The sequence below is a fragment of the Babylonia areolata genome, chromosome 21 (assembly GCF_041734735.1).
Source record: "Babylonia areolata isolate BAREFJ2019XMU chromosome 21, ASM4173473v1, whole genome shotgun sequence".
Taxonomy (NCBI): domain Eukaryota; kingdom Metazoa; phylum Mollusca; class Gastropoda; order Neogastropoda; family Buccinidae; genus Babylonia; species Babylonia areolata.
Genome location: NC_134896.1, coordinates 41,852,880 through 41,874,471, shown reverse-complemented (window position 1 = coordinate 41,874,471; position 21,592 = coordinate 41,852,880). Strand labels below are relative to the sequence as shown.

At 40.2% G+C, this 21,592-nt stretch overlaps 1 protein-coding gene across 3 annotated transcripts in view; it reads left to right on the top strand.

The window, feature by feature from the left end:
* Window positions 1-20,012, top strand: part of LOC143296525 (thioredoxin domain-containing protein 16-like) — a 390,867-nt gene extending 370,855 nt beyond the window's left edge. For all 3 annotated transcript variants that reach the window (XM_076608527.1, XM_076608526.1, XM_076608528.1), the window contains 10 exons: window positions 165-320; window positions 1,716-1,959; window positions 2,837-2,970; window positions 5,629-5,713; window positions 7,305-7,431; window positions 8,033-8,193; window positions 10,364-10,460; window positions 11,992-12,085; window positions 12,927-13,025; window positions 14,754-20,012. In XM_076608527.1, the coding sequence (XP_076464642.1) occupies window positions 165-320; window positions 1,716-1,959; window positions 2,837-2,970; window positions 5,629-5,713; window positions 7,305-7,431; window positions 8,033-8,193; window positions 10,364-10,460; window positions 11,992-12,085; window positions 12,927-13,025; window positions 14,754-14,977 (1,421 nt within the window). In that variant the 3' untranslated portion in view covers window positions 14,978-20,012. The remainder of the gene's footprint in view (window positions 1-164; window positions 321-1,715; window positions 1,960-2,836; window positions 2,971-5,628; window positions 5,714-7,304; window positions 7,432-8,032; window positions 8,194-10,363; window positions 10,461-11,991; window positions 12,086-12,926; window positions 13,026-14,753) is intronic.
* The last annotated feature ends 1,580 nt before the right edge of the window (window positions 20,013-21,592 follow it).

The following is a 21,592-nucleotide window of genomic DNA, read 5'->3' as shown; positions in this document are numbered from 1 at the left end:
CGTTTTCAATTCATAAATTCTAACTTTTGGGGTTTTTTTGCCAGTTTTATTTTATACCCATAAAAACTGGTCGTCTGTTGTGAAAGTCGGGGGACAACTAACTGGCAGTACTCAGTGAGCTAAGTAAATCACACCGCAGTGTACCCTGTCCCCGGCTGTTGCAGGCAGCAAGGTGGACGACATGGTGGTGCAGGTGGCCTATAAGCAGAAACTTAGCAGCAAGATGGCCCACACTCCAGACATCCCCGCCCTCACCGACAAAACCTTCCCTGCCACCACCAAGGGCAGCAAACTGACCGTGGTGCTTTTCTACCTCCCTTGTAAGTTGGGGACAACAGCTTGGGAATTGCTCTGCTGGTGGTTAGCCATGGAGTGTTGACGAAAATAGTGATGACATTGTCATTGTTATTATCATTATCATCATCATCATCATCATCTTTATTGCCATAACAATGACATACTGCCCTATAAACAAGAAAAGGAGAAGAAGGAAGAAAGAAGAACAGCAGCAACAACGACATACATGAGGTCTCAGTGCACTGGATATTGGTATGTAGTATACATGGAAATTTGTGTGAGCTTGTGTCGGTGGTTGGGGGGGCAACACATGCACATACATGCACACACACACATGCATGCATGTGCACTCGCGCGCACACACAAACACATACACACACACTCACTCTCTCTCTCTCTCTCTCTCTCTCTCTTTCACACACACACAGTGGAAACAGGCTCAGCATGTTTTATTGTTCAGTAACTGTGGAGCAACAGCCTTGATGGACTGTAAACCAGGGTCATGGGTTTGATTCATGCATAGACCAGAATTTTTACCCCCCCTGACCCCTCCCCCCTGTTCCAACCCCTACACACCTCCAGACTTTGAGTGGTGGCCTGGGTACTGGTCCTTTGGATGAAGTGCAACTCCTGTGTGCAGCATGCAGTTAACATACAAAAAGTACACGGTGTTTATGTTTTAGTTGACACTCAAGACATGTCTGTGTTTCAGTTAACTCTCAAGACATGGTTTTTATGTTTCAGTCAATACTCAAGACATGATGTTTATGTTTCAGTCGACGCTCAAGACATGATGCTTATGTTTCAGTTGACGCTCAAGACATGATGTTTATGTTTCAGTTGACGCTCAAGACATGATGTTTATGTTTCAGTTGACGCTCAAGACATGATGCTTATGTTTCAGTTGACGCTCAAGACATGATGCTTATGTTTCAGTTGACGCTCAAGACATGATGCTTATGTTTTAGTCGACGCTCAAGACATGATGCTTATGTTTCAGTTGATGCTCAAGACATGATGCTTATGTTTCAGTTGACGGTCAAGACATGATGTTTATGTTTCAGTCGATGCTCAAGACATGATGCTTATGTTTTAGTCAGGGCTCAAGACATGATGCTTATGTTTCAGTCGACGCTCAAGACATGATGCGAATGTTTCATTCGACACTCAAGACATGATGCGAATGTTTCAGTCGACACTCAAGACATGATGTTAATGTTTCAGTCGACACTCAAGACATAATGTTAATGTTTCAGTTGACACTCAAGACATGATGTCTATGTTTCTCAGTCGACACTCAAGACATGATGTTAATGTTTCAGTTGACACTCAAGACATGATGTTAATGTTTCAGTCGACACTCAAGACATGATGTGAATGTTTCAGTCGACACTCAAGACATGATGTGAATGTTTCAGTCGAAGCTCAGGGCATGGTTTTCCTGAGCCCCTTCCAAGAGGCGGCGCGAAAGCTGGCTGCCATGAAAGGAGAGGACCCATCAGCCCACCCGCTGGCCCGAGTCAACTGTTTCGACTGGACGGACGTGTGTCAGAAGGAAAACATCACCTCCTATCCTGTCGTACACATCTACAGGAAGGGGGAGAAGCGAGAGCAGTATCGCCATGCTCTGGACACCGACGTTCTTGTGCGCACTGTCATGCTGTGAGTGGGGTTTTGCGTGTGTGTGTGTGTGTGTGTGTCTTTATTTGTTAGGATTGTGTGTGTGTGTGTGTGTGAATGTCCATGGATGTGTGTATATACACAAATGTAAACTACCTACACATGTTTATTTCTGTTTAGGTATATAGATGGATGTTAACTATATAGGTATACACACATTTAGTTCTCTGTGCAGTGTATACTTGGATATAAACTATATAGGTGTACACACAATTATTTCTCTATGTGTATATACATGGATGTAAACTATATATGTATACACACATTTACTTCTGTGTGTTTATGTACATAGATGTAAACAATTCACATATGTTTATTATGTGTATGTGTGTGTATACATGAATGTAAATTATCTACACTTGTTTATTTATGTGCATATATACATAGATGTAACATGTTTATTTATGTGTCATACATGAATGTAAACTATTTCCACATGTTTATTTATGTCTGTATAATACATGGATACAAACAGTATTCACAGATTTATGTGGTTGTATATACATGGATGTAAAGTACATGCACACATTTATTTATGTGTGTGTATGTAGATGGAAGTAAACTATCTCCACATGTTTATTTCTATGTGTACATGGATGTAAACTATCTACACATGTATGTTCATGTGTGTGTCTGTACATGGATGCAAACTATATGCACGCAAATAGTAAAGAATGGTAACTCTCTCCATTCACAAGGCACACAACTTGAAGTCAGTGCTGCTTACGCTACCGATATATGCACACATTTATGTGGGTGCGTATGCAAGGATGTAAACTATATACACACGTTTATTTCTATGTGTATATACATGGAGGTCAATCATGTACACACACATTCATTTCCATGTCTGCGTCAGGCTCCAAGCAGAGCAGCCACTGATGCTGAAGTCTGCAGAGGAGGTGTCGCAGTTCCTGGACGGTCAGCTGCCCAGCCCGGCGTACAGTGATGTGGACAACCTGGTTCTCCTCAAGCTCACCAGCTCCCAGAAAGGTGGGGAGGGGAGGTCATACATACATGGGGAGGGGGGATGGTGGAGCACGGGGAGGAGGGGTGAGTGGGGTGGGGGCTGGGGAGGCTGTAGCGCTAGCTGGTCTTGTTTTTGTGTGTGTTTAGGTTTTCAGGGTGTGGAGTGTTGTGTTGTGTTGTGTTGTGTAATGTAGTGCTGTGTTGTTTGATGTAGTGTTGTGTTATGTAATGTAGTGTTGTGTTGTATAGTTTGGTGTAATGCAGTGTTGTGTAGGGTAGTGTTGTGTAATGCCGTGTTGTATTTGTTTGATATAGTGTTGTGTTGTGTAATGTAGTGTTGTGTAGGGTAGTGTTGTGTAATGTAGTGTTGTATTTGTTTGATATAGTGTTGTGTTGTGTAATGTAGTGTTGTGTAGGGTAGTGTTGTGTAATGTAGTGTTGTATTTGTTTGATATAGTGTTGTGTTGTGTAATGTAGTGTTGTGTAATGTAGTGTTGTGTAGGGTAGTGTTGTGTAATGTAGTATTGTATTTGATATAGTGTTGTGTAATGTAGTGTTGTGTAGGTTAGTGTTGTGTAATGTAGTGTTGTATTTGTTTGATATAGTGTTGTGTAATGTAGGGTTGTGTAGGGTAGTGTTGTGTAATGTAGTGTTGTATTTGTTTGATATTGTGTTGTGTAATGTAGTGTTGTGTAGGGTAGTGTTGTGTAATGTAGTGTTGTATTTGTTTGATATAGTGTTGTGTTGTGTAATGTAGTGTTGTGTAGGGTAGTGTTGTGTAATGTAGTGTTGTATTTGTTTGATATAGTGTTGTGTAATGTAGTGTTGTGTAGGGTAGTGTTGTGTAATGTAGTGTTGTATTTGTTTGATATAGTGTTGTGTTGTGTAATGTAGTGTGTGTAGGGTAGTGTTGTGTAATGTAGTGTTGTATTTGTTTGATATAGTGTTGTGTTGTGTAATGTAGTGTGTGTAGGGTAGTGTTGTGAAATGTAGTGTTGTATTTGTTTGATATAGTGTTGTGAAATGTAGTGTTGTATTTGTTTGATATAGTGTTGTGTTGTGTAATGTAGTGTGTGTAGGGTAGTGTTGTGTAATGTAGTGTTGTATTTGTTTGATATAGTGTTGTGTAATGTAGTGTTGTATTTGTTTGATATAGTGTTGTGTAATGTAGTGTTGTGTAGGGTAGTGTTGTGTAGTGTAATGTAGTGTTGTGTAATGTAGTGTTGTGTAGGGTAGTGTTGTGTAATGTAGTGTTGTATTTGTTTGATATAGTGTTGTGTTGTGTAATGTAGTGTTGTGTAGGTTAGTTGTTGTGTAATGTAGTGTTGTATTTGTTTGATATAGTGTTGTGTAATGTAGTGTTGTGTAGGGTAGTGTTGTGTAATGTAATGTAGTGTTGTGTAATGTAATGTAGTATTGTGTAGTGTAGTGTGGTGTAAGTTTTGTGTAATGTATGTTGTGTTGTATTGTGTCATGTAATGTTGTGTTACGTAATGTAGTGTTGTGTAATGTGATTCAGTGTAATGTAGTGTCGTGTGGTGTTGTGTTGTGTCGTGAGATATGATGTGGTGTGCAGTGTGTAGTGTATTGTAGTTCTAAATCTTCAGCAGAAAATGCAAAAGGATTTAGATAAAATGTATTTTTTTGTGGGTTTTTTGTGGGTTTTGGGGGTGTTTTTTTTTTTTCATTTTGTGTGGGGGGAGGGGACAGGGACCAATAAAGAAATTCATGTGGAGCACTAACGTTTAAAAATAAAAAGTGCTCCATTAGCTGCATGCAACTGAGGCCACCAAGGGGGAAAAAAAAGAAAAAGAAAAAAAGAGAAAACAAAACAAAACAAAAAACCCCCCAAAAAAATGAAGGAAAAAAAATACTGCACCAGATACTGATTTTTATCATCTTAATAAAAGATGAGTAGTTGACATCTATCAGTCCGCAGCACCTGGGCACCTCTCAGAAACTGAAAACGGATTGATCAAATCTTTCACTGCCAGTCTGTTTGGAGTGAAATACACCCTGGTGCCAGAAGCACCGAAAAGATGGCATCTAAGTATAGCTGAGGATTCTCCTGTGATGTGAATGGCATTGTGGCCGCCTGCCCTACCACCGAAAATAAAGAGCAGTAAGTTGGTGAATAACCGACCCATGATCTGGTCGCGTTTCACACAGGCTGGTGCTGAAATGCGACCTTGGTGGTGAAAGGGTTTTAATGGATTTCAAAATGTCAGCCAGTCGCAGTGTTGCTCTCTCCTCCCCCCCACCCCGCCTCTCCCACCGCACCCCCACCCCCGACCCTCCTCCCTACCAAATCACCATGTTAAACAACATATTCCTTCAGTGGTGTTCAGTAGTTGTTGTATTCTTAATATCATGAACCCACTGACTTGAGTAAAGACTGAATGTTTCAAAAAAAAAACAAAAAAAAAAAGCAAAAAAAAAAAAAAAAAGAAAAGCAAAAATCATTGTGAAAAAATTGATGATGATGATGATGACCATGATGATGATGACCATGATGATGATGATGATGATGTTGATGGTATGATGACCATGATAATGATGATGATGATGACCATGATTATGATGATCTTGATGGTGATGACCATAATGATGATGATGATGATGATGACCATAATGATGATGATGACCATGATGATGATGATGGTATGTTTGTGCACTTTGCAGAGCTGGAGCCTTACAAGGCTGTCGTCAAAGCACTGGAGACACAAATGCTGTTTGCCATCGTCGGCCCTGATGTCAAAACAAGCCTGTATGTCGTCTGATTTCTTTGTCTGTCTTTGCCTTTGGTCTGAAGAGAGAGGGTTCAGTTTGATTTAACCTCTGTCAAATGGAACCGACTCTCTCTCTCTCTCTTTCTGTTCATACCAAAAGCAAAAAAAAGAGAGAATGTATCTGTGGTGTGTGTTATAGTGTGTGTGTGTGTGTGTGTCTGTGTGTTTGCTTTTGTTTTGAGCAGTGTGCATGGTATGTGTTTGTGTATGTGTGTATCTGTGTCAGTTTCTGTGTATATGTGGGTCAGTGTGACAGATATTACATATGTACAATGAAATAAGGTATTAAACTTAAAGTATTTATAAACATATTTGGCAAGTACTGTTTTGAAAAATAAAATCTAACTTCATTGTAATTAAAGTGTGTGAAATAACCTCCTTCACCTCTCTCTGTGTATGTAGTAATGTCTGAATCCATGTGTATGTGTGCTTGTGTGCGTGTACATGTGAGTGTGTTTGTGTGTGTGCGTGTGTGTTTGAGTGTTCATGTGTGTGCACACACGTGTGTGTGTGTTCATGTGAGTGTGTGTGTGTGTGTACTTTCTTTAATTTAACGTCTTTTCACCTAGAGTGATATTAGACGTGTCGTGTGTGTGTGTGTGTCTGTGTCTGTGAGTGTGTGTGATTTGGGGTTGGGGATGGTGGTTAAAGGGGAATATACAGGAAAAAAAAAGGATAAACTAGAACAATGGAATAAACAGTCTGTAAATATCTGTGTAACTGCAATTAACAACATAAACATCAATAAAACCTTTTAAAAATTCAGTATCGGAAGATCGCATCACAGAAACATTCCTATTGGACTATGTAACAGGGATTCGGCAATTTCAGTCTACAGTAACTGGTTGGACATTATTTCTTTTATGTTTTGTTCTGAAAATGTTCTAACTTTACATGACTTCGGAAGTAACCTGACAATCGTTTGACACTGAAACAAAATATTATTTCATGTGATCTGTTTACCACAAACACAATAAACGTTTTTGCTAAACTTTGTCTTGAAGGAGTCTAGTCATGTGTGTGTGTGTGTTTGTGTGTGTGTGCATATGTGAATTTGTATTTGTATTTGTTTTGTATTTGTATCTCTTTTTATCACAACAGATTTCTCTGTGTGAAATTCGGGCTGCTCTTCCCAGGGAGAGTGCATCGCTACACTACAGTGCCACCCTTTTTTTCTTTTTTTTTCCTGCGTGCAGTTTTATTTCTTTTTCCTATCAAAGTGGATTTTTCTACAGAATTTTGCCAGGAACAACCCTTTTGTTGCCGTGTGTTCTTTTATGTGCGCTAAGTGCATGCTGCACATGGGACCTCAGTTTATTGTCTCATCCAAATGACTAGTGTCCAGACCACCACTCAAGGTCTAGTGGAAGGGGAGAAAATATTGGTGGCTGAGCCGTGATTCGAACCAGGGCACTCAGATTCTCTCGCTTCCTAGGCGGACGCATTACCTCTAGGCCATCACTCCACTGTGAGCAAGCCCTTATGAGCAAGCCCTTATTTGCTTGCAGTGGATACAGTGTATACCTTTGTTGACTGATGCCTTAGATTTCAGTTGTGTGGCTGTCTCAGTGTTCCCAAAGGCGGCGTGCTGCACAAGCGAAGCAGAGACCTGGTCCAGCCCTTGGAGTCCATGACTGAAAACCTGGAGGCTTCCTCCATCATGGAGTTCCTGCAGAAAGGGCAGTTCAACCTCTTTGTAAGTGGCTGTGTGTTGTGTGTTTGTAAGTGTGTGTGTGTGTGTGTGTGTGTGGAGGGAGGGGATGCTTGAAGGATAATGGTTTTGTTACATTATACGAGCATCTAAAACCATCCTTGAGGTTATGAAAAAACAGCTATCCTGGAACACTACACAAAACTGTGGACTCACAGACTCTCTAAGGAAAACATCACAATCATGGCCACAGAACCCAACAGCTCTAGGGAGAAAAAAAAAAAACACGAAAAAAAGAACTGTAGTTATAAAGTAAAGGAACTCATGCCCATTGACAAAGAAGCTTGGTGTGATCTGCTCAATGTCCACGAGCAACGTGTGTGTACAGTTCACATCCATGTATATACTCGCACGCAAGTAATCATGTGTAGATAGTTGCTTTCATGTGTACACACACACACACACACCCACACCCACACACACACACACACAACTGTTGTAAGACATGACCAAAAAAAATCAAGTTCAATCCACTTGAAGAAAATCTGAAATTGGAATGAAATTCATGATGGTGAAATGTTGATTCTGCCAGTAAAAAGGAAGTGCTGATTTTGTGTGTTGTTGATCCCCTTGTTGTGTGTTTCAGCCTGAACTGACCTTCCTGAACTTCCCGGCTCTGCACGCCAGGAAGCAGCCCTTTGCCATCCTGTTCACTGAGCCCTCCATGCCCGGCGCCGATGACGTGCACCACACCTTCGTCAACTTGATCCAGTCCCACAAACTGCATGACATCATCTTCTGCAAGATGTAGGATTCTGCCTGATGTCACTTCTGTCTGCCTTCTGTATTTGGTTTTTCTTTTGTTGTTTTTTTATCACAACAGAATTCTCTGTGTGAAATTCGGGCTGCTCTCCCCGGGGAGAGCGCGTCGCTATACTACACACGGCTGCTCAGCCGAGCACAAAATCCGGCTCTTTAGTTGGCCGAGCAGCATCTAGCGTCTTGGGTCAAAATTTTTTTAATGCCAGACTTTCCCACCACACTCTGTACTGACCGGCACATTCGCCGCGGTATTTCTGGCCCCGCGCGCCAAACTGGGACACTGCCTTCTTTGTTTCACTCAGCCCCGCGGCCCCCGCCCCGCTTTTCCCACCTTTTCACAGCATCCACACATTTCCTGCAGCGATTACAGAAAGTTGAATTATTGCTATTCCTGGTTGTATTATTGGAGTGCAGTTTGATTTGATTTACACAATTTCATTATTTTATCAACATCATCGTTTCATTTTTTTTTTTTTTTACCTTAAAAATCTTCGTCTTTCTCGTGGAATGAAGGGCACGGCAGTGCCATAAGCCGACAGACACTCACCCCGCTCTCCATCCCCCTGCTGCTCACTCTCACCATGCTACAGTGTGTTCATTTAAACGTTTGTTGTGCTGCCAAGAAAAATCGCACAACTCAAAAGGTAAGCTAATCTGCATGCAGGCATGCTATATGTTCTGTGTGTATTTACGATGTTATTTTGCTAAACGCCTGTTTTCTTAGAGAGGGATTTAAACTTAACGATTTTTGCGATCATGTTTCTGCTTATCCTTCTCTTCTCTTTCTTCATTTATGTTTCAACCATTGCCGCAACAACCGCTATGTAAGAAAACATATTGTGTTTGGAGTCAATGGAAAGCTTATTTTGTGTTCTTTTTAGAAAACCACTTCTTTAGTCGTTATTTCCGATCCATCCGAGGAGATGATGCGCGAAAGAAACAAAGCAGATTTACCGCCGAACAAGCGTACAGCGAGTGCCGTTGGCGCGGCCTGTTTGTCAGCCGCGTTTATTTATATCCATGCCCTACTTCCTGGGTTCACGAACTTTCGCAGGGCCAACTAAAGTGCCAGCACTGAACACCCGTGTACAGCGCCATCCCTTTTTTTTTTCTTTTTTTTTTTCTTTTTTTTTCCTGCGTGCAGTTTCATTTGTTTTTCATATCAGAGTGGATTTTTCTACAGAAGTTTGACAGGAACAACCCTTTTGTTGCCGTGGGTTCTTTTACGTGTGCTAAGTGCATGTTGCACACGGGACCTAGGTTTATCGTCTCATCCGAATGACTAGCGTCCAGATCACCACTCAAGGTCTAGTGGAGGGGGAGAAAATATTGGCGACTGAGCCGTGATTCGAACCAGCGTGCTCAGATTCTCTCGCTTCCTAGGCGGACGTGTTACCTCTAGGTCATCATTCTCTCCCATCTAGTCTGCTGAAATGGCATAGTTTGGGTATTTTCAAGGTGCAAAGAACTTATATATATATATATATATATATATATATATGTTTGTTGCCAGTGTCATTAAAGTTTCATCAGTCTGTGCACAAAATGAAAGCAGCGTTCTTTTTTTTCTCTTCATGTGTTCCTTATGTCCATTTGAATGCATGTTTTCAGTGCTTTGTTTCAGTGTATGCATGCAGTGGCATGTATAAATACATGATTACCATAGATTGTGTGCAGCAGCGAAGAAACAACAAATTTTTTGTCATGATATATATATTATCTTGTGCACAGGATTTGTGCTGACGGAAATTTACTTTTGCTTTCAGTATATATACTTCTAGTGCACTAGTGCACACACACACGCATGCACGCGCACAAACACACACACACACAAGTTCACACACAAGCTCACACACACACACACACACACACACAGAACACACACACACACACACACACACACACACATATTCTGTGGCTGTTTGCTTGCTGGATATGTTCATGTTCCCATTTCCCACTAACCTCCACACTAATTACAGGATCTCCAGAGCGCACACTGAATCTTGTGCTTGCACATAGCTATGAAACCATTACGACATTGCATCCAGGATTGGACCCACAGGCCTCACAAATCTTGGGATAAGAGTGGAACGTTCTGACAAACTGGCTAGCGATGGAATGAAAGAGGACGTACGCTGTGTGTTTGTCGTTTCAGGACTGTGGGGGAGTTGAACCCTGTGGCCAGACCGTTGCTGCTCAACTACACCCAGACTGCAGACATGCCTGCTGTGGCTGTCGTCTATCTCGACAAGGTGAGAGACAGATGGAGAGAAGAAGGAAGAGGTGTAGATGTTTCTATCTCAACAAGGTGAGAGAGATGGAGAGAAGAAGGAAGAGGTGTAGCTGTTTCTATCTCAGCAAGGTGAGAGAGATGGAGAGAAGAAGGAAGAGTTGTAGATGTTTCTATCTCAACAAGGGGAGACAGATGGAGAGAAGAAGGAAGAGGTGTAGCTGTTTCTATCTCAACAAGGTGAGAGAGATGGAGAGAAGAAGGAAGAGTTGTAGATGTTTCTATCTCAGCAAGGGGAGACAGATGGAGAGAAGAAGGAAGAGGTGTAGTTGTTTCTATCTCAGCAAGGGGAAACAGTTGGAGAGAAGAAGGAAGAGGTGTAGTTGTTTCTATCTCAACAATATCTCGACAAGGTGAGAGAGAGATGGAGAGAAGAAGGAAGAGGTGTAGATGTTTATATCTCAGCAAGGTGAGACAGATGGAGAGAAGAAGGAAGAGTTGTAGATGTTTCTGTCTCAGCAAGGTGAGAGAGATGGAGAGAAGAAGGAAGAGTTGTAGATGTTTCTATCTCAGCAAGGTGAGAGAGATGGAGAGAAGAAGGAAGAGGTGTAGATGTTTCTATCTCGACAAGGTGAGAGAGATGGAGAGAAGAAGGAAGAGGTGTAGATGTTTCTATCTCAGCAAGGGGAAACAGATGGAGAGAAGAAGGAAGAGGTGCAGTTGTTTCTATCTCAGCAAGGTGAGAGATGGAGAGAAGAAGGAAGAGGTGCAGTTGTTTCTATCTCAGCAAGGTGAGACAGATGGAGAGAAGAAGGAAGAGTTGTAGATGTTTCTATCTCAACAAGGTGAGACAGATGGAGAGAAGAAGGAAGAGGTGTAGATGTTTCTATCTCTACAAGGTGAGAGAGATGGAGAGAAGAAGGAAGAGGTGTAGTTGTTTCTATCTCAGCAAGGTGAGACAGATGGAGAGAAGAGGGGAAGAGTCAGAGACAGAGACAGGGAAAGAAACAGAGAGAAAGAAAAAGATGAGCATGCATGTTTGTGCATGCATACTTACAAAGGCATTTGTGTATTTATGTGCTTTCGATTATATTTATTGGAATAATGCATTTTGTGATTTATCTTGTTTTCTGTTTGAACGTAAATGTCTTATAAAATAGAATTTTACATTGTCCATATATTCGCATGCTACAGTTCTGTTTTATTTGACTGCATGTTTTGATTTTTTCTTTGTTTTTATCTTGATATATGTCTAATTTTTGGTGTTTGTTTCTTGCTTCTTTTTTTGTTGTTGTTTGTTTGTTTGTTTATTGTTGCTCTGCATATTGTACGAGACAAAGAAACATAGCAGTCAATTGGAAAAAAAAACTTTGAACCCACTTAGGAGAGGAGAAGTTGTGTACTTTGACTCGTAGAGTCTTCAAAGCAACTGAAGATAGCAGCAGTCACAACAAAGTTTTTTCCTCTTGTGTTTTATATCCTGTTTTGAAAGAACCCAGGCCGTCAAACACATTTTTGAATACCCTATAGCAGTCAATTGTTTCTTCTTCAAGGGCGAGGTGTACGTCCTGCAAGACAAGGAGATAAAAGCTGACACTCTGATGCCATGGATCCAGGCTGTTCAGCATGGCGAGATGGTCCCTTCCAGTGAGTATTGATCATAAATGTCAGTCATGATCAGTGTTGATTATTGAAGTGCCTTGGTGCGACAGGGTGTGAGGGAGATGGGGAAGGAGAGGTTTTGATCGTTCCTTTCACCTTGCTTGGATCGGGAAAGTACCTGAAGGGTCAGCTCTGTTTGGGTTTGTGGCAGACCATGGAAAACACATTGGAAACAGGCACTGATGAACACCATTGCGATCATGCACTGAAACATACCACAGAAAACACACATTGGTATGGCCATAGTACACACTTTGAAACAGGACAGTGCAAACACACATTGAAACAATAAAACACATGTTAATGTGGACTGTTGTATTGAAATGCACATTGATGAGTACCCTTGCAAACATACATTGAAACAGGCCAGTGTAAACACATATTGATGCACGCCATAGTAGTTATACATCGAAAAAGACTGTAGTGAACACACAGTGAACACACATTGACCACACCATCTTGAACATACATTGAAAAAGACCATTGTAAACACATATTGATGCACGCCATAGTAGTTATACATCGAAAAAGACTGTAGTGAACACACAGTGAACACACATTGACCACACCATTTGAAACATACACTGAAACAGACCATGTATTGAATATACAATGAAGCAGACATAGTGAACACACACTGACCACACCATCTTGAACATACATTGAAAAAGACCATTGTAAACACATATTGAAACAGATCATAGTAAACATACATTGAAGCAGACCATAGAGAACACACATTGACCACACTATTTCATTCATTGAAACAGACCATAAGGAACACAGAAACACACAGCTGAGAACACTGATTGTTTCTCTGATGCAGAGATCCTTCAGCAAGGGGAATGGAAGCCACCAGGTCGCCACTACGATTTCCTGGCCATCATGGACAAAGAGAAGAAGAAGAATCAAATGAAAAGGAAGGGTAAGCAGAGTTTCTTGTGATGTGCAGCAAGTTAAGCTTGACAGTCAAGTGTTCATTTTTCATAACAACAAAGATGATGACAGTTTACTGAAATGGACGTTATATTCCTTTAGTTGTTTCAAGAAAATGTATTTGTTGTGGGGGACATGAGTCCATCTTCTAAAATGGTGGATGAAGGATGAATTGATGTTGGTCTGCTTTGTTGTTTTACTATCATTTGTTTTCAGTCTGGTGCATCAAAAGATCTTGCCATTAAAGAACTGGACAGTAAGAATTGTGTATTCAGATTACTAGACAGGCCTGCAAGCAAAGTAGACTATCCAGCATCAGAAGTTTTATATCTTGGAGTCCGTACCAATGTTCTGTCAGGCTTTCTGAATACTTTCCATCACAGAAGTTTTGTTTCTTGTGTTTTATGCCAGTCATGTTTCAGACTTACCACCATTTGAAGTTCTTAATCAATACCTTGTCCAAGTAGTTGTTTGGGGTGTGTGTGTTTGTGTTTTTTTTTGTTTTGTTTTGTTTTGTTTTTTGGTTAGTGAATGAGTATAAATGTGGCACTGCAGTTGTGGCAACGTGGTGCATTCACTGGTTTATTATAATCAAGCCCTGTGTTTCATTTTCAGCTTGATATGTTTTACTTTTGGACTTTTTAATTCAATCTTTTTCATGTTGATGTGTGTATCATACTCGACTGTATGTTTAGAGAGTGTGCTGTATGAGTGACAAGCCTTTGAATCCTCAGATAATTTCTAATGGTATTAATTAAGATATGTGGTATGGTGTTGTATGGTATGGTATGGTGTTGTATGGTATGGTATGGTGTTGTATGGTATGGTATGGTGTTGTATGGTATGGTATGGTGTTGTATGGTATGGTATGGTGTTGTATGGTATGGTATGGTGTTGTATGGTATGGTATGGTGTTGTATGGTATGGTATGGTGTTGTATGGTATGGTATGGTGTTGTATGGTATGGTATTGGGTTGGATTGGATTGTACTGTGCTGTACTGTATTGTTTTGTTTTGTACATACATCAGCAGGATTATGCAAAAAGGTGTGGACAGATTTTCCTGCAGTTTTGAAGCAGTGTAACTATGAGCCAAGTTCTTGTTCTATCAGGCGTTGGTGATGATCCAGTTTGGGATCCAGATCCAGGGAATTTTTAAAGGATCCTTCCAGACTGGGTATAGAGCAAAAAGTAATGCCAGCTAACTTGAGAAAACATTGATCAATTTCCCTGACACTTTATGGAATGATAAACCTTGGATGGATGTGAACAAGACAGATTTAGCTGGGTGGGGGAATGGGTGTTGTGAGAGGTGCACACTCAGCAGTGCCCTCCCTCTTGTCTTCCAAAATTACCCTGGCATTTTTTTCCCCCGTATCCACAGCATCTTTATGGTGCCCTGCTCAAATGATTCTTTCACATGTGTTTGTGTGTGTGTGTGTGTGTAATTGTGTTTGTGTGTCTGCGTGTGTGTGTGTGTGTGTAACTGTGTGTATGTGTGTGTGTATAATTAAGTAATGTAATACGCGTTGTAAGTTGTTGCGTGCTATGTGTGTTTAATGTTTCATGTAAAGCGCTTTGAGCTCCTTTAAGGGAGGTAAGTGCTCAACAAGTGTTCATTATTATTATTATTATCATTATTATTATCATATAAACACAAGTATTTGACAGCATTAAGAAATATATTGATTGTTTTTCCCGTGTCGACCTTCCTTCAGAGCCCAGCGAATATTTCTCGGAGGAGGATAGCGACACTGAGGACCAGGTGGATGCAGAGACCCGCTCCTCCTTGCTGGAGCTTCAGCAGTCTCGGCTCTACAAGGACCGCAAGGTGCACTCCGACAGACCCAGGGCTGCCGGTCATCCCCTGACGGCCACCATGGAAACCAAAATGGCTGACAAGGCCAGCGACAAAAGTCGTCCGCAACACACCGAGTTGTAAAATCTGTCGGCGTTTCGGCAGTCTTCAGTCTGTCGAGGACACCAGCAGTTCCGATTGTCATGGTTTGTTTTGTAACGTGTCAAAAGTTTGATCATGACACAAAGGATGATGAAATTGATGAACCAGCTGTGAACTTTGTTTGCTGATAATTCTGATTTTATTCATGAATTTTTGTTTAAATTGAAGATGATTATGATAAGTATTTCATAATGGTGTTGACAAATCAAAATGAATGGGAATCAAAGTAAACAGGCATTACATGTAGAAAACAAACCAATGTGAGCTGATTGTAATGAGTACTTCATTATTATGTGAACAAATCAAAATGAACCAAAGTGAACAAAGTAACTAAAGTAAATCAGGCCATTGCCAAAAGACGACGGCAGACAATTCCAGCCATAGCATGCCATTTGTCTGTGTTTGTGTGCATGTATGTCTGTGTTTGGTATGTTTATTTATATGTGCGTATGTTTGTAACGCGTGCTCATAAATGAAGGACTGTGTTATGAAAAGAAAAGGAATGAAATACCCATGACTTACTATCAGAACATTGGTCATTTTCAGCCCAGCGTTATTTTACAGCACTGCCTCGGTTAAGACAAACACATGTTTAATTACACATACTTAACCGTGACCCACTAGTGCAGACTCCGGCAGGGGTCTGACATTCCTGTCCTGTGCAAACTACTATCCGCCTATGCAGAGAAAACGAAAGTAGCTGCGGCCGATAACCTCCCGGAAGTAGGTAACCTCCCCTTTGCCCCCCTGACTAGCGCCCTCTTTTTCCGGCAGCCATCATGACTCCTGTTCCTGTGCTCTTCATACGGCTAAATTTTTTAATGCATGTTATGTTTACATATCACCTTGGTTCAACAGAATCATGAAAGTCTGGAAAGGTTTTCAAACAAATGAGAGAACCATTTCCAGGGCTGGAAAAGTCTTGGAGGGAAAATATGTTTTTCCCCTCGGGCTGTAGAAAAGCCTGGGAATTTTCATTCAGACCATTGACCAGCCCCGCTCCACAAACAGCTCAATGCATTTTTGAAACAAACAAACAAAAAGTGATGAAAACTGAACATCAACACTACGATATCTGCCAATCTCTTTCATCAATGGTGTAGCAGACGATATTGTTGGGTTTTTTCCATTCATTTCACTTTTTGTTTGGTATGGAAAATGAATGTTCTCTCTGGTCAGAAAAAGGTGTGGAAAAAGTATGGAAATTGGTTTGGTCACGGTCATGTGTGGGAACGCTGTATCGTGTTTCTATGTGAACAGAATATGTGAGCATGTCTGTTTCCCTTCATTCACCAACAGTTGAGGAGGAATGGTGTGCTTCTCACTGAGCATGAACAGCTCAGTGTAACAGGTTACCACTGTCTTGTACCAACCTTTCTTAGTTAAGGCAAGGCAGAAAGTTTTTTTTGTATGTACCCACTGGGGGCGTTAAAACATTACACACAAGCATCATTTGCACACACTTTACTAACAGGGTGACAAGCAAAACAAAGGGCCCACTTGACCAAGCAGACAAGCAAATACACTTTAACAGGTTGTGTTTCTGTAGCAATGGACACATTCTTTTCTCTAGTAATAGAGTTATGAATCATTTATTTTTTCTTTGACTTAGATCCATGTAGTTGGGGGTGGGGGGAAGGTAAGAAAGAAGAAAGAAAAAATATATACATATATATTGGTCGCAGTTTATATATGGCTTTGTTTGTGTATTAATGTCTGCCTATTGTCTTTTTTACTTTGCAACTGTTTGAAATATCGGTTTTTGTTTTCGAAACAGTAAACTTGTTTTTAAGCCATAAAGCATGGTTTTAACTCACAACTCAAAACGACATCCATTCCATGTAATGTTACAGTAAGCACAGTTGCAGAAGTAGACAAAAAGCAAGACAGGCTCTTCTGTTGACTATGTCATGAACATTTATTTAATGTTTGTGTCTGATACTTTGGAGATGCAGTTCATTTCACCTTGTTCTGCCATTGTGGGCAGCTTTTTCGACACTCACTTGTATCTATTTATATCTGTCATTGTTTTTACTTCACCGAGTAGGCAGCCGTAATCTGTTTTTGAGGGGTTCTTTTAACCTTTTATTTTCCATTTATATCTATGGTTTCAGCACTGTCCATGACATTTGTGAAGATGACTGACATGGACTGTTGTGTGTAGTATTCTGTGTGGACGATGCCTGGCTCAGTTTTGATCATTACTTTCTATCGCTTTTTGAGGTGCTGGTTTGCTCTCATATACACTCTAGTCTTCAGTGCTTATTCTGCTGTGAACTGTCGTTTTGTTTTGCTTTTGTTTTCTCTGTGATGATTAATCCATATGCAGCTTATCTGTAAATCTTTTATGAATTTTGCTTTGGAATGTAAGTGCATTGTGCATACTGATGTAAATGATGACCCCTGAACTGTGGCGAGCTCCGCCCCTTTCTTTATCTTCCCAGTCCATGAGTCTTCACAGTGCTGACTATTTGCCTGGAGAAAAACATAGCTGACAGAAATTTGGAAAGGGAGCAGTATGAACATGTTTGTGTTGACTTTTTGCTTTGTTTTTAGATTTTTGTTTTCAGTCAAGATATTGTTCAATCTGGGTAGGTTGGTTTTGTGTTCATACACAGACTTCGAATGAAGCGTATAACTGTCAGACTTCATGTTTTGGTGTGTTTTATAGTCTTATGAACAGCTAGCCTCTGGTATAATGTGCTTAGAACCACAGGGTAAGCACTCTGTCAGTGCACATTATTATCATTATATTGTAACTGGTGTCTTAGGTTTCAGCTGCTGATGATCGTGGTTTTTTGAAAGCTTAACTCACTCAGTACGGCCAGTCCTCTCTTCCCCTCTACACACACCCCTCGGATGTCCAGTGGGTGTCTGAATGACTCAACTTTTAGCTTCCGTCGTCAGAATTGTGGTATTCTTTGACAACATTCACCTCTTCAGTGTAAGAGCCTTCCGCTTGTAATATTTTGATGGTTGTAATTGGGGTGAAAGGCTGTTAACGTCTTCTCTTTCGCCGTTCGTATGGAGAGAGTTAATACCATGCACGCTATGCTGTGCCAAAGACCATGTGCCAGAGAGAAGTATATCAGCAACAGTCAACTCAAGTTGGCGTAGCACTTGGGTATTGTTTTGCTGTCAGTGTTACTTGAAATAGTGTATATGGCTTGTATCTACAGTTTGCTGGATGACAGAGAATTTGTGCAGCATTGTTTTGTTTTGCTGTTTTATCATGTGATATCTTTTTTCAGCCCCGATACATTCATGGCCCTGCCTGGTCAGCTCAGCTCTGATCTGAATTAACTGAAACGGATTTACTGAAGATAATGGATTGTGGTGTGCACTGAAATGGATTTACTGAAGATAATGGATAGTGGTGTGTATTAATTAAGAACACAGGTGTAAAACAGTGAACTGATTGGTGGGACCAAACACACAAAGGCCCATGCATATGTATGTACTTTCAATTTCATACACATGCTTTTTGTCAATCTTCTAGTACCTGCATGTCTGTCTGTGTGCCTGTCTGTCTGTGTGCCTGTCTGTCTGTGTGCCTGTCTGTCTGTGTGCCTGTCTGTGTGAAAGTGAAACTAGAAGAGGAAGCTAGGTGCATGCTACTTTCATTCTTCATTTGGTTCTCCTGTGTTTCTGTTTCTCTGAACTTCCATCTGCAAAAGTGAACAACTTAACCACACCAACATTTTTTATCTGATTTTATAACTGGTTCAGACTGATTTACTTTTGTGTTGTTAACATTTTAATTTATCTGTGTGTGTGTCTAATTTATCCTTCTCTCTGCTTCAGTATATGAACCTTAGATTTTCATCAGAGGTTGTATTTTCTTGTTCCTTATCTTTTTACTTTGGAGTACTATTTTGGGTTTTACCTTTAAAACTGATTTGATAAATTGTAGTGTATTATTTATCATGTTTCATGGGGAGGAATATTCTTGATTTTACTTTTAGATTTGAATTGTTCTATTTGTCGTTTTTGTATGTTCAATTATTTTGTTTGGTTTTGATCGTTGCAAATGAAAACAGTTTTATTCAATGCAAATCTAAGACCAACTCTGAACTGGACATAGTTTTGATCTTTCAAGTGATTTGGTTCAGAGTGTTTGGAATTGACTGCCCCAGTGCACTGAGCCTCAGTCATTCTGTGCTGTTAGTACCATGGACTGGGTTTCAGTCATATTGGGTCCAGCTGCCTGATTTGATTTGATTTGATTTCATCTCACTCTTTGTTGTCAGTGCAGCTGTTCATTGAATTATAAAAATGAGTTGAGACATGGAGACAAACAGTCAGTGATTAGCGGATGTTCATAGCTTCCATGTGGTTACAGGAAAAGCTAGACAGGTTCCATGAAATAACTGAGGCTTTCTGTAAGGGATTCCACGGAATCGTTCATTTCCAAGTCTTACTGAAGCACACAAATGTACATGTGCACACACACACACACACACACACACACACACACACACACAGATAGAGAGAGAGGGACACACACACACACACACACACTTAACTAAAATATCTTTTACTTATGTTTACTAATGTTTTAGTATATAAAGCCCAGCTTGCCCCTCTGGAATGATAAATAATTCTCTCTTTTTTAATGTTGAATTACTGGCAAAATGTTTTGGTTCACAAACTATGAGACTATTTTTTTAATAAGATGATCAAAAATTGTTGCTGGGTGATTTTCATGTCATTTATTGCCATTGTGATTATTATATAGTTCTGGAGCAAGGTTTTATTTGTACTGTATTTTTGATCAGTGTCACTTTATACAAGAATCTCTGATATCATATAGTATTCATTTTTTGGTGTTCTTTTTTTAATCAGAAACTTTTTGTTGTTGGTTGGCTGGTTTCCTTGCCACCTGTTTGTAATTCTGTTTCTTTCTGATCTTGGAGAATTCCTTTGTTGCAAGTTTTCTGACATGCTCTTCATCATTATTCCATCAGAGAGAGATTAGAACTGGTTCTGAAATATATTTATATTTTCTTTTCTATCACATACCTATGATTTTCTGTTAATCCTTGGCTTGTTTGTGATGAGTGAGAGAGAGAGAGAGAGACAGACAGACAGACAGAGAGAGAGAGAGATGATTCATGAATGATCATGAAGTGATATTTGAGTGTCAGTGTGTTTTGACATTACTAGAGATCAATGAAAAACTCATGTTAACTCTCTCCATACGAACGGCGAAAGAAACGACGTTAACAGCGTTTCACCCCAATTACCATCATCAAAATATTGCAATCGGAAGGCTCTTATACTGAAGAGGTAAGTGTTGACAAAGAATACCACAATTCTGACGACGGAAGCTAAAGGTTGGGTCATTCAGACACCCACTGGACATCCGAGGGGTCTGTGTAGAGGAGAAGAGAGGACTGGCCGTACTGAGTGAGTTAATCAGTGAGCACACACAAAAATGAAAACAGTGTATGTCACATAAAAATATCAACAATATTACATTGATAACTGAAAGAACTGTATCAAAATACAAATACAGAAAATGTAAAAACCAACAGCTCATATCTGATGTGGAACTAAAGCAGAGAAAATTTGTAACATGAAAAGAATTGGACTTAGATGGTTTGTACTTACATTGGCCATGGCCCTTCATGAAGGGGTATGTGAACAGAAATAACAACAGGCAGAATAAATCCATTTGGTTTCAAAGCAGATGTTACATGAAGGTAAACATTTTCACAAAGTGGCAGCTTCCCTGTTCGTAAACACTTTGTTTTGAAACAAAGAAACATTTCCAACTATTTCACTTGATATGTAATATGAAGAGAGAGATTAATTAATGCTGATAGAAATTGTCCTGTGAGTGGTATGGATGGCAGATGTAAAAATATATAAATTATTTTTTTAAGTATTACTGTGTTTTGAAATGTAACATGTCCAACTAAGGATTTAGAAGATCCTAGTTTCGGAAATCAAATCACACATGAGGTTCATTTTTTATGCCACATTCCCACCCATTTAAGCTTGAGTGGTGGCCTGGGTGCTAGTCCTTCAGATGAGAAATAAACTGTGCTGTTTGTAACTTGCACTTTATGAAAATAGAATAACCGTAACCAGAAACAACATGAGAATTTTATCTCACAAAACTGGAAACAAAATCAACATTGATAGGGGGAAAAAAAACGTGTACACATATCTGTGGAGCGGCGGCCTACTGGAAGAGCACTTGACCAGGAAGCGTGTGTTCCAGGTTTGATCCCCAGGTGGACCAGGATGTTTACTGCCCAACCAGCAGATCACAAAAGTGGTCTGGATGCTAATCTTTTGGATGAGACGATAAACTGAAGCTCTGGGTGCAGCATACACTTCATGTACATAGAAAAACAACATGGCCATAAGAGATCAAGTTGGCTGTGGCAAAATTGTGACTGGTATTAAAACAAATACATGGACAAAATGATGGGGTGAGGGGGGAGGCTGGCTGTGCACTGTGATGATGTGCTCTCCCTGGGGAGCAATCTGAATTTCACACAGGGGAATCTGTTTGACAAAAGAGTAGTACAGACCTATCGAATAAACTAAATCCAATTCAATATAATGCAATGCAATACAATACAG